Source organism: Pocillopora verrucosa, chromosome 6 (assembly GCF_036669915.1).
Source record: "Pocillopora verrucosa isolate sample1 chromosome 6, ASM3666991v2, whole genome shotgun sequence".
Lineage (NCBI taxonomy): Eukaryota > Metazoa > Cnidaria > Anthozoa > Scleractinia > Pocilloporidae > Pocillopora > Pocillopora verrucosa.
In genome coordinates, this window is record NC_089317.1 from 19,082,812 (window position 1) to 19,095,968 (window position 13,157).

The 13,157-nt window shown below is 39.6% G+C and overlaps 2 protein-coding genes across 2 annotated transcripts; both read right to left on the reverse strand.

Annotated features, from left to right (window-relative positions):
- Positions 1-493: 493 nt before the first annotated feature.
- Positions 494-9,582, reverse strand: LOC131793428 (uncharacterized). The gene is made up of 8 exons (XM_059110847.2): positions 9,088-9,582; positions 7,620-7,827; positions 6,374-6,690; positions 5,314-5,454; positions 4,577-4,902; positions 3,064-4,101; positions 1,318-1,585; positions 494-901 (listed from the first exon to the last, which is right to left on the reverse strand). Exons 1-8 carry the CDS (start codon positions 9,088-9,090, stop codon positions 503-505), a joined length of 2,700 nt encoding a protein of 899 aa, XP_058966830.1. The 5' UTR covers positions 9,091-9,582; the 3' UTR covers positions 494-502.
- Positions 9,583-10,411: 829 nt separating this feature from the next.
- Positions 10,412-13,153, reverse strand: LOC131793364 (zinc finger HIT domain-containing protein 1). The gene is made up of 6 exons (XM_066167956.1): positions 13,118-13,153; positions 12,873-13,046; positions 12,752-12,798; positions 12,243-12,281; positions 11,700-11,793; positions 10,412-10,916 (listed from the first exon to the last, which is right to left on the reverse strand). The coding sequence occupies exons 1-6, from the start codon at positions 13,137-13,139 to the stop codon at positions 10,816-10,818; spliced, it is 477 nt and encodes a 158-aa protein (XP_066024053.1). The 5' UTR covers positions 13,140-13,153; the 3' UTR covers positions 10,412-10,815.
- Positions 13,154-13,157: the final 4 nt, after the last annotated feature.

The window sequence follows — 13,157 nt, forward strand, 5'->3', positions numbered from 1 at the left end:
AGGTCCTCAAAAACTGAGGTTAGGCAAATCGATATTTCAAGCCCAAACTCTTATAGGGCTCAAACTTTGGTCGTCCTCTCTCTTTATCGTTGCTGTCTTGTTTTTTGTTTACTTAATTCATTCGTAATGTCCTTTTTTTTTACTGATTAAAACCAGCGGAATATAAACAGTCTATATTCTCTTGTTGGAACCTTGTACCTCGTGGATCGTCAAAGACGTTTCATGCTTGTAAAGCACAATGCGTCATTTCTTGCTCAAATTTAACGAATGACATATGCAAGTAGACATTTCTTTAGTTAAAAACCTATACAATATCAATTTATAAAACGGATTGGGATAAAGGTCTTCAAATACAAGTTTTTTTTTGTGATATGCTTCCTCTCAAAAATGACCGAGTAAAACTACATTTTTACAATTTTTTAGTAGGTAGGTTTTTAGGGGTAGGGTGTTTTTTAAAGACCACATTTCCTATCAAAAAAGAAATTCCGGTTCGATCGGCATATTAGAGAGGTAGGGTGGTCTCTTCGTATAGTCTGGTTAACTCCTTGTGACATGCTGTAGAAATTGGTCGTTGATCTGGTGCCCCATTCCAGCAACGCTGCATCAGATCTCGCCACTCATTTGGAGGCTCCCTACTGTCTTGAACATGCTCAGGTCTTACACCTTGAGCCACTTGTTCCTGGAGATCCTCGGGAGCAATGCCATGAAAGGCTCTCTTACCATACCACATCTCCCATAGCATTACACCAAAGCTATATATATCCGCTTTGCGGTCGTAGCGTCTGAAGGACGCCACCTCTGGAGCCATGTAGTTTGGAGTTCCCATTTGAGTACCTGTGATCATGTCTTCTTCTTTAGATAGGCCGACATCGGCTACTTTGACAACATCATCATACGATAACTAAAATGTAAAGCAAACAATGATTATCAAATTAGTAACCTACTTTACTACTCTTTCTTTACTCTTAAATATTAACGCTGTAGTGTCTGCGTGTTACAATGGTCATATCCAACTGTGAAAACTGTTAAGAGCTTGCTAATTATCTAGAAAACTTGATAGATATTTATATACAAAAAAGGTTCACCTACCAAACCATGAAAGAAGTTAACAGGGTAATTTAGTGTTGTCAACTGAGTTTATAACCTAAATTGGTCAACGTAAAGAGTTAAAAGGCTGAGGCAAGTGTAAGTGGTTGCAGCAATTATGATAGAGTAACTTCTTCTATAAAGGGGGTAAATGTCTAAAGATACTGTGCTGCTGCATCGGTGAACGCATCTGATTATCTCGGTGGACACATCTGATTATCTCCTACCTACCAATGTGTTTTCCAGTTTGAGATCTCTGTGAATAATGCCCTTATTATGTATGAATTCCAAAGCATTGGCAATGTCTTTTGCCCATCCGATCACGTTTTTTGCAGCAGAAGTTGTTGTAGAAAGACCAGGTACATTGTCCTGATTTCGGAAAATGTGCTTCATCAAGTTCTCCTTGCAGAGTTCCATGACAAGGATTGGTCTCGATTCACCCTTCTCCTTCAGGAGTGTTGCGCCATACATCTTCACAATGAAGGGATGATTCAGCTTCCTAAAAAAGGCACAATAAGAAATTGAGCTCCGAAAAAATTGTTTGCTGGTCGTCCCCGCTCTTTTGACAGTTCATCACCTCTACACATGACACCCGTCAAAACACCTTACGCAAATTAGTCTGAGAAAGTTCTCACACTCATAACGAACTAAAACTGGCGATCAAAGTTCGTGTCCTAGTATCGTCGAGGTGTTGCATAGAAATTCTTCGTATTTTCTTTCCATGCACACCTTCTAGTGTCCGACGTTCACTTCAGGAAGAACTCAGAGACTTGTCAAATTGGTATTCATAACATGACATTCAGTTTCTCCAGCTCCTTTTGCAAGTAAACGCTAATTTACTGAGTCATTTAAACGATGTCTGCAATCCCAGACATGGGAGGTAAGCGAACCAATCTGAGGCATTACCCTACCAATTTAAGATTAGGCGATTGGTCATAAAACGTTAAGGAACTAACCGAAGAAGTTAAAAATCTAACCAATGACGTAAGCTAACCAATGTGAGGCCGATAAGATATAAGACTTCAAAAAGCCAACTTCCTGTAGACGATAGAGAACCATAGTCTGGCGTTAAAAAGCATCATGGGAATCGACCTAACAGACTGCAAGGAATTAACCAACCATAATTTAGGGAACCGACTCACAGTTACTTGGTTCACTGAAGTCTCATGCTAGTTTGTTAACGTATCAAGTTGGTTCGCTCAAGTCTTAACTGAGTTCGCTCACATGGTACGCTAAAAACTCAACTTAGGTTTGCAGGCTAACAACTCAACTTAGGAGAACTCAGGTTTGTACAGTAGCGAATTAGTTGGGCTCATCAACAACTTACAGATGAGTTCGCCAATACCTCAGATTTGTTCGCCTATAACTTATTTTGGTTTGGTAACAACTAGCCGAGATTGCTGAAAACTAAGTTTGGTTCGCTAACAAGTTAAGTTGGTTCAGTCGCCAACAAATTAGGATAAGTGAGTCTGCCTTGGTTAGCTACCTAGGTTAGCTCGGTGGCGTCTCAGGTTACTTCATTAACAACTTTCGGTGATTTCGCGAGCACCCTGAGTTGGTTGGTTTACAACTTTTGTTTACAACGCAGGTAAGTTCGCCCGCAATTCAGGTGGATTGGCTGACAACTTGAGTGAGCAGAAGTCGTTTATTTTGCTTTTAGTATGACGTACGTAGGAGGAGTGTATTTAAAAATTTTGTGGAGGAAATCGGCCCAAGATCCTCTACAAACTAGCGTCCCCGGCACTCGTATTCAAACCTCATCAGTCGAATTAAAATAAGCTCCGCCGTCCCTTTCGCTAACATCTCGGGTGAGTTCGCCAGCGACTTAAGTGAGTATTAAGTGCGTGCTTAGTCAAGGCTATCAGATTGTAAAGGTGAACCAAACATGACAATGAACAACAAAAAGAAAGAACTGTAAAACTACATATTAACAAAATAACAAGGATTCTATCATACAACATACTAATAGAAACTAACCTTAGGGTGTCTGTTTCAGAAAGGAAGTTTATTGCACTGCCACTAGTCAGTGCCTTTTTCCATACTTTCAGTGCTACGTCCACGGGCTTCTCTTTCTCAGGAAGCTTTAAGGTTCCTCGATGAACGGAAGCAAAAGAGCCACTTCCGAGAGGTGATCCTCGGTCGTCTTTCCATTCTAAGTCCTCGCAACTGATGTCCATGGTACCTACTTCTTTGATGCCAAAGTCGGCCATCTTTCCTCTTAAATCTGAAATTTTTATGTATAAATCTCTAACATCTTGCAGTAAACGTTTCTGCTGTATCAAGAGTTTTTCAGTTTTTAACTCTTCCTCGACGAGGGACATAACTTGTTGTTCGTCAGCCATCTTTGTGAGATATTCTTGAGAGGCCTCCGCCATGAACTTGCACTTGTCTTTCTTGTACTCTTTTGTTTTACTCCGATTTCCAAACCTTTCTTTGGCGGCTATGGTTCCAATTACCGGAGCACTGAACAAAAAAGCAACGAAACCGACAGGAACCCAGATGGGACTTGTGACTCCGATAATAACTGTTTCTGTCAAGCTTAAATTTCTTGAAGTCTGTGGACCGCTTGATGATGACGATGAGCTGGCTACACTGTCCGCTTTGGGGGGGCTCTGAACATTTTGATTCTGTCGCTCAACACGTTCGAAATTCCGGAACAAGTCCTGTGTCAGTAAAGTGCGAGATTCTGAGAAAACATTGGTTTGTTTCTCCCACTCTTCGATCTTCTCCTGAAGTCGTTTCACTAATGCTTTTTTAATATTCTCCTCTGTCACACTCCAATCACCCCCGACGTCTGGAACATTGTCTAATGACCACGAAGTAAAATATTGTTGAAGTTCTGGGGAGTTGAGGAATTTGAACAATTCCCGGGCAGCCGAGGCTTTGATTGTCGTGGTCAGCTCTTTTTCTACCGCGCCCTGCTGATTTTCAGCCACAAACCTCATCACCTCTGAACAATCGCGTCGAATTACTTTGGTGCGATAGGCCATACGTGAAAGAAGGTGGTAAAGCCACCTGCAAAATAGTACATCACGAGTTAGCGCGAACAGCAGAAATTCAGCAAAGCCGGTTACTACAAACTAATTGTGTGAATCACCTTTTGACCTGTGGGTCAATTAACAAATAACCAATTCGAAATTATTCTCTGAAATTTCTTCAACTGCAGTTCATCCGAGGGGACCATTTCGTTCGAGATATCAACCGCAATCAAATTCCTCAACTGAGAACGACCCAGAGAAACTCCTTAAAATTGGTCCCTCCCAAACATGTGGCTTCGTTGCTCAGTTGATAGCGCAGGAAACACAGGTTCAAAACCCTTCCGAGCATACATTTTCCTGTGTTTTCTTCGACTGCCAATTCTACAATGTGATTAGTATCGGGGAAGGGTGGAACCCTCGCAAAGTTTGCTTGGTTTGAACCCCTAATGGACACTCAGAAAAGCCTTAAGCCAATCTTCAATTTCAGCTTTTATCAGTCTGAGACAACTTACCTCCATTGCTTCTCTAAGTTTGTTTCAATGCTTTTTAAAACCGTGGATGAAATACGATTCATCAGTAAATCGCATTTAGCATCATCAGGAGCTTCCCATGCGTTGCTCTCATTGCTTGGTGAAAGGAAAATGATTTGTGACTCTGGGTCCTCACTGGGCCAACGCTCTGTGAGATGGTTTATAATGCAACTCTTAATCCTATAAGCCTCTTGTTGCAGTACTTGATCCCGCTTGGTGAAAACCAAAAGAGGGCAATTTGACGAAGATTTCAGTTGTTGGTACAGAAATGCACTGACCTGTTTGGCGTGTTCGATGTATTTTTCTACCTGATCACAAACAGTTAAAAGAAACATGAGTTGTGCCCCTTTTATACATGTTGTCCCGAGGATGGTCTATTCTATTAATCTTATTTTAAACTCTTGACAACAACCCCTCTTCTGGACAATAGCGGCCACTAAAGTGCAACTGTCGAAAATGTCTTCTCGACAACAACCATTAAATCACCGACTGAGGAGAAGTTAAGCGCACGGTGAAGATAAAAATGTTCCAAGCTTTTCACCACCACTGCTTCCGTAGATCAGCTACTTTTGACGAAAAAAAATAATTCCCCCTTCCCTTAAGGCGGACGTTATGGGAAAGTCCCACAACATGTGAGTTTTTACTTTTTTTGTGTTTGTGTGTTTTTTAAGTCTTTTTGATGATAAAGGCCTTAATTGCTAACAATTCATAACAATTACCTCGTCTCGATGTATTCCCTCGCCATCTACACCATTGATGGAGCAGATGAATGCGGAGGCCTCCAAAAGGTACGCCTTTGCTTTTTCATTTATGATGGGGGATTCATAAGTCCCTGGGATGTCAACTATAACAATCCCTTCCTGAAAGAGATAATATAACAATGAGTACATAAACAAAATCTAGTCAATCGATTTTAATCCCAAAGATTTTGCCTTGCAAAAGGGAAGTAGACAGGGAATTAAATAAACAACGACGTCGATGATGTATCTCTACGCATTTGAAGCCTCCTGGTCACTTTTTGCAGACTACATAAATGGAAAAAAAGGTTGGCTGAAAGGGTGGAGGAATACATGGAAAGAGTGATGAATGGATACATCGGTGATCTGGTTTTGCAGTTTTTCCCTTCTTCAAGGCAAGGCCGATCGTAGAGAGGTTCAGAGATCAATACTCGAGCTCCCAAAGCCACCATCAAACGCCTACTACTTACGCCTACCCGTATTTCCTCGAATAAGCGTCTATCCCTTAGGCCATAGTGTCAAACCAGCGCCCATCTCAAATAAGCGTCCCCCGTCCTTCCTCAATTTGTAAATAGTAGGGATACGAGGAAAACCCGTATCTATCGCAACTTTTAATTATAATTCTTCAAGCTTTAATTGCAGCGAATCAGCACATGATAATAGTTTCTTAGCCGTTCCAATTATTTCTATCTCCATTTGTTTGCAGAGTTCCTTTATGTGCGTCATCTGTACTTTTATTTTTGTCGTTTTTCTGCCCTAATTCAAAACCCCCCCTTCCTTCCTCGATCAAGTCCCCTTCTTCTAATATGCACTCCTCCCCTCAAAGGAGGACATACGATAGGTTAATTTATGCATAGCGTGTGGTTATCCTAATCAAACGATTCAACTCAAAAACTGTAGCTTGTATGCGGCTGGCTAGTTATTTCACAGGCATGCCATGAGCGACAGCAAATTTATTTAAATCTTTCGATTGAGCACTATATATGTGACTGGTCAATGTACTTCAGACACGGAACACAATTTCCGTTCCTTCATCACCTACCTTCAGAAGTTTGTGAGGCAAAAATAGTTCGATCTTTTCGTAGCGTGGATCCTCAGTCGAATTCTCCCCACCAATACCTTTGAAAATAGTGGATAGGAGCTGTTGCAGACAACCTCGCTGCAAAGTTCCAAGTGACTCACTCTGGAAGAGAATTTCTGTGGAAACTTTTGTGTCAGAATGTTCGTGCGCAACAAGCTTGGGTTCAGTTCCATATTTTAGTTCAAAGACGGTGGACGAGGTGCTGACAACGAAACAAGGAAAAAGCTGTTCGTCGATGATCAGATTCAGTAGGTTGCTTTTTTCCAAACATCTCTCACCTACGAAAATATAAGTAGATTAATTTCCCTTACTGTTTGGGTGTAAGACATTTCTAACCTCCCTTTAATTTCTTTTGCTGTTAATAATGGTATAATTGAACTTTGGAGTGCAATTTGGTCCGAAATCATATGCATAATTTCAAAATTAAACGGGTTTGAATTGACTCGAAATAACAAGTTTCATTTCAGACCAAAATTGCACGACACGACGTTCAATAACCACTTTATTACATCCATTTTGAAATCGCAAAATACAGCATTTTTTAGTCTATACAAATGCTGTGTTGATCCATAAGTCAGTTGGCTTGTAGAAAATTGCAAAAGTTGTTTTTCATTTTCCTGCAATTTGATTGGTTTCTTTAAACAAGCGATTAGTCGTTGTAAAGCTTCCTCGTTGGCTGGGAAAAATATGCGATTTAAAGCAAAATATAGCACGATTAGTGAATAAATACGATCAATGTCAGTATCTAAGTAACAGCGCACCTACCCCTCCCCCAACCCAATAACAGTCAACTGATAGCGCACCTACCCCTTCCCTAACCCAACAACAGTCCACTGATAACAAGTCAGGGTTAACGTTAGGTCAGGGGAGGGGTAGGGAACCAGGTGATATTAATCCTTCACCTCTCCTTTGCTAGTATTTTAATATATGATTGCTTGCTTGTTGCTTCAAATTAAATTTGTTGCAAATATGTGCAAGTAGATATATCTACAGTTGAACTAGCAGAAAATTTCAGTCCATAAGTCGATAAGTGATAATTTAAAATTGAAACAAACTATATATAATCCAAGATATATATAATCTCCCGGTTAATAATCTTCTGGTAAATGAGCAAGAAAAATTGGAAAATAAAATAAACAACAGAGGTAATATAAACTGAAGGGAATTTAAATACCGTTGACAATTTGATATGTTGTCTATCACAAACCTGTAACGAACACGATGTATTCTTCCTTCTTAAGATTCCGTTTGTGGGAAACGATTTTGTCCTTGAGATCTGCGATGTCCTGTTCCAAAAGGGCACGAACCTGTTCATCCGTAGAGTTTAAACAATCTTGCGAACTCTCGTAATACTTGTACAGCTCCTCTTGTTTTCTTTTGATGTCCTTTTTGTCCTCTGAAAACGTAGAAAACTCCTGGAAAACGCATCAGAATAAAGATCAACGCGTTTTCACACTGATTGGTATGATTATCTGCAGTTAGTATTAAACATTCTTCAGGGCGAATGATTCGCTTACATTCGAAACTTCAGCTTTATAATTTTTTTACGGTGTTGATTACGTCTGCCCAGAATGTCAAAGAGTCTGTCGCTCTCGAATAAACTTGATCATGCAGCCACCGTAGAAAGCACTCCAGTGGCGATCAGTAACTACCAGAGAGAACAGAAATCTGTCGAAATCGACGGCTGAATTCATCATCATGGTTGCCAATTCACTTTATAAACTCAGTTGATACATGTATCAATGCAGTTACTGCGTCACGAAATAATCTCCTATCTAAAAGGAGAACCGCTGCTAGACTAACGCCACTGTCATCACACATCCTGTTCTAGTTTTTTCAAAAATTTATCTTAGAAAAGCACTCGTCTTAACAAGAACAATTCGTTTTGTTTTTCTGGATCATCGCGAAACGTTCGTCATTCATTCACGGAAATGATGCCGAATGAGCTTTTCCGAGAAAGTGGTTAACTGTCTCTAATTATATTTTTTCAACTTTAACTTGGAGTTCATCTTTTAATGAAGTTTTCAAAGGAACCCAAGAAATTGAAAGGAAAAGATCAAATTCCTCATTGCATTTGCGAATAATTTTTTTGGATGAAGGCGATCAAAGTTCTGTTCGGTGTTTATTTATAAATTTCGCATTAGACTGCCTTGAAATGTGATCATCAAATTTCATGACACATTTGAACTATGGATTAAGTCTGAAGAACAACAGAAAGCTCAATCTTTCAACGTTTATCTCGCAACGTTACTATGTTCACGTGAAATCCTTTGTTAATTGTATAATATCCAAAATAATGGCACAAAGATACATTACCTAGCAATATGAAGAAAAGTGTCTCAGGGGTTTGTTTGAAGTTCGAACTACGTTTGGTGGTCGCCAATTAATCAAATTATTATTCGAAGAAAACCCAGTCTCGTAGTACACTGCCACTGATCTATAAAATATTACTGTAATTAAGCTCGCACACTAAGGAAAATGTTCAGTAAGACATAAGAGGTGGTCGGAACCAGTCAGCCAGGGGTAAATTTGATACTTCCGCCACAGTATGATAATCCTGTCTCAAAACATTACGCCCCGAATTTTCACATTTCGTATTTACATTTACCTCTTTTTTCACACAATAGGAGTTTTCCTTAGACATTCGCGATGCTTTTTTTTGCTCTTATACTTACCATTTCATTCGGTGCTCGTAGTCCTGTGGTCAAACCACACACACCGACCACCGTTCCTTAGATCTGTTGGAAGATATTCGCTGATGCTGTCTCTTGACCGTTTGTCGACACGTTCAGGTGGAAACGTAAATTACGTAAACTACACTTCATAGAGATTTAAAACGATCCTCAGAACCGGGAGAAGCTGAAGTAGCTTGCACTTCCCTCTTTGCTCTATTTTCAGATGCCGTGCTGGCTGTGTTTACAGCCGGTTTTGAAGTCCTCTGTTCCCTGCAACTACGAGATCCCTAATAGATATCCGCTGAACGCAATGAGTGTAGGCACAAATCGTCCTTCAATTGCTTGGTTTTTTTTGGAGCCTAATCCTGACGCAAGCAAATCTGTAGAAGGTTGCACATTAATAAGATATGTTTTGCTCGTGCGGACATCTCTCCAAAGACGACATGAAGCGAAGCTCGAGGAAAACTGCATGTGAATTTCGAGGGACGGATAAAACACGAACTTATTTCCAAGCCAATTAGAGGCTATTTTGTTTATCATACTTCAGATGCATATGTATTCCTTCCGGTGAATGGAACCGTAATTTTACGACCAGCATGACGTTGACTTTTCAGAGCGACTTTGTGAACGAATTTGATGGTCCCCTCTAGTCCTTCGTCTTTAATTTATCTGTGATAGTGGCAAACAATCTTCCTGCATGAAGACAATTTCACAGGTAGACCCTTGTCACACTAAATGTGGGGTTGAATAATTGATGAATATTATTCAGGGAATATCTACGGATATAACGCAGTTTTAACTGAGGGATATTCGCTCAGGTGGTGCATTTAACATACACTGCTCAGAGCAAAAATTCTTGAAGGACTTGGAAAACAAAACACATGACAAATTCAAACTGAAACTTAGTTCATCATGGCTACGTCAAAAACTAATTTTGTGGGGGTACTTCTGGTTTAGTTTGGGCCTCTATGTTTCACTACCTGTGGTAAAGATCTGTTGTTGCAACCTTTTACCATTGTTATAGTTACGGTGCTTTGACCAGAACTTCTTAACCCATTAACTTCCGGGAGTGACCAAGACAGAATTTCTCCTTACAATATTAATACAATATCAAACGGATGAGTGATGAGAATGGAGAAAAATATCAATTTGGAGATAATTAGTTGATCCAATACTAAATTCTCAGAACTAACATTATATGAATTGCATGGTTGATAGTAAGGAGAATTTCAAATTTGATCTGGGAGTTATAGGGTTAAGGGAAGGCCAACAAGCTTTGATAGTCAGACAAAAACAGTGGAATACAGCACATAAACTATATAGTAAGTTGAGTTCCTTTAATTTCTTTCTCCTTACATCTGCAAATGTAAAATCATGCTAGAAAGATGTGAGTAAGAACAGCGCAGATTTCAAGGCATCTTTTTGAAGGGAACTGGTATCACAGTCATATTGTATAATCTGTCGGAGTTACTTAGGAGGAAGGTGAGTCTTTGTACCCATGATCCTTTAAAAACACCTTTGACCTAAAGTGCTGGAACATTTTCTACATCACTCTTGCACATTGTTTACGGGGTGTGCAATTGTAAGCTTGACGCATTCCTAAAACAATTCATCACGACCATGGTCACTCGTTGAATGAGAGGTCTTCTACTGTTCTTGAAGATTTTGTTTTTGACCGTGAATTGTTGGGAAACTTTCATAGAGGCAAATATTAATAGGAGCAGCTGGCTAGACTGTCCACTTTAGGCATCTTGTGTCCTGGTGTGTTCCCAGACACTTCACGCAACAGTATCTTGATCCACAGGACACACAAGTGTAATTTGAGGGAAATGTGAAGGATAGTCAAGGATTCATCTTTCATTTAATGGGAAGTTTTATTTTCCTCTGCACCCCCCTAAAGATGGTAAGAACCCAAACAGCTGATCTTGTTGTCAGAACAATGGAAAAAAATTGTTCTAAGGAAGCACATTTCATAGGCTTCTTTAAAAAAAAAAACACCAAGCCTAACTAAATAAACCTCACTATCTTTTTATTGTGCATAGCTTGAAAGTCCAGGGTATTAACCTTCTCTCATTTTTTTCATCCCTTTCCAAAGTGCTTAAAGTTACTGACTGTTTTAGTCTTCTTTGCACCCATACGTTGGGTAGCATAACTTGAAAAGGACCATCAGAGAGTTGGTTACAGTGTAAGGATAGTTTCTGTACAGTTTCATAGAAGGATAATGCTGAAGGTAAGAATACCATATTTCCTTGAATAGGTGCCTATGCCCTAATAAGCACCCTCACCTGAATAAGCACCCACCCCCTCAGCCATTATATCAAACAATTGCCCCTCTAAAATAAGGTTCCCCCCCCTCCTTCCTCATTTTCTTAAAATAGTAGGGATATGAGAAAACCTGCTTCTATTGCCACTTTATTTATGACTATTTAAGCTTCAACTACAGTAGAATCAGCCCAAGAGAAAAACAAGTGCCTTGCACTATATAACACCCTTCTTCCAATAAGCTCTCCTTTTGACAAAAATTTTAAATAAGCACTCAGGCCCTTATTCATGGAAATACAGTTATTCAAAAAAAGGGTACTAAAACATGAGCAACAATTTTAAAAAAGGATATCCACACACAGCACAGAAGTGTCTCTCTGGGAATTTTGAGGGAGGTACCTTGGCTGAGGTATACGAGGGTTCACCAGCTTCTGCTTCTTGTTGCTACCAAAAAATTCAAACAAACAAGCCAGCAAACACTGAAAAATTAACAACAATGACATAACAACAAACATCTTGACCCTTTGACCTTAAAGAGTGACAAGCATCTAATTTCTCCTCACAATGTCACCCCTTAATCCAACATTTTGGTCTCAAGGAATAAAGGAAATGATCACAGACTAAATAAACTCTCAATTGTCGAATAAACTCTCCTAGTTAGCACCTTTGAAAATGCTTAGAGAACAGTATGGAGCATATGCATACTGATGTTAGGGTGTAAAGGATTAACAGAAAATTTACAAACTAGAGGGAAATGGAAGAAATGGAAGTTATGTGTACATGCTGTCTACAAGAAGAATAAAATTATAGTAATTACATTTATGATGCTAATCCATTTTCTTAAGCCTATTCTAGCTCTCAATCAGAATAAAAATTGTTCCAAAAAAACTCACTGCCTCCTCCAAAAGCATGGCAAATGTTCTTCGAAATCTCTGGGGGAACAAACAACAAAAACAGCAACTATCACACACAATTGTCGATTATTTTCCATGTATCCATAACTCAAAATAATTTTCTATTTCAATTTTTCACAGTTTTCCACCTGGGAAGCATGCCCTCATATCTGCCATATCCAAGAAAGGTGATGCTCAGGGCGTCACAATTGGAGATTATGCGGTTCAAAATCTCACCCTTCATCAGCAAATCAATTTGAGAGCTCAGGTGCTAATTGAAATGCGGTGTAACTTCTGAACTTATCATTGTTTCCTCAGTATGAAGTAACTAGGAGCACTGCTGTTCCTGCAGAAAAGGATACCGGCCCACTTAAGGCTTCGCCTCATCTCTCTCTCTCCCCTCCCTATTTGAAACATTTCATTAAAGTCCCTGCTTAAGAGCTCAATGAGTGGGAAAGTTAGCTCCACTACCTACGAAAACATTACCACAACCTCAAATTTCTACGCACCTGTTTAAACAACTCTCCTGTTTTGGATTTCCTCTTTTTTCTTTTATCTATAGGATGAACCATATAGGCCACATGTCAAACAATTTTCCACATATGTGAAGATCTTGCTTCAAAGAATTACCTTCCATGGTGTCGTTAAAAGCCGGAACTTTCATTTTGGCAGGGACTATCGTCAGGTGAGCGTGAGGATCATCTTGAACGTTGTCTTTCTCTAAGGCCTCAAGCTGTCTTTTCTGGCGTCTTTTCCGGGTTTCATTATCCAAAATTTTTCTGCTAGATATGTCTTTGATTCTCCCTGTTTGATAATCAACAACCAACATTTAAGAAAAGTTCTATTGTCACAAAAAGTACTAAAAGATATCACACCTGACTCTCGACGGTCCGCCATCTTGGAACATGGGATCAC

What these genes read in the sequence shown, in the direction of transcription:
- LOC131793428 (XM_059110847.2), bottom strand. An exon ending in ATACATCGTGTTCGTTACAG is followed by an intron (nt 6,691 to 7,619) that starts GTTTGTGATAGA and finishes ATATTTTCGTAG; the next exon opens with GTGAGAGATGTTTGGAAAAA. An exon ending in TCAAACTGGAAAACACATTG is followed by an intron (nt 902 to 1,317) that starts GTAGGTAGGAGA and finishes TTTACATTTTAG; the next exon opens with TTATCGTATGATGATGTTGT.
- LOC131793364 (XM_066167956.1), bottom strand. Translation starts at nt 13,139, where the DNA reads ATGGCGGACCGTCGAGAGTCAG. An exon ending in CAGGAGAGTTGTTTAAACAG is followed by an intron (nt 12,282 to 12,751) that starts GTGCGTAGAAAT and finishes TTGTTCCCCCAG; the next exon opens with AGATTTCGAAGAACATTTGC. An exon ending in CCATGCTTTTGGAGGAGGCA is followed by an intron (nt 11,794 to 12,242) that starts GTGAGTTTTTTT and finishes ATTTTTTGGTAG; the next exon opens with CAACAAGAAGCAGAAGCTGG.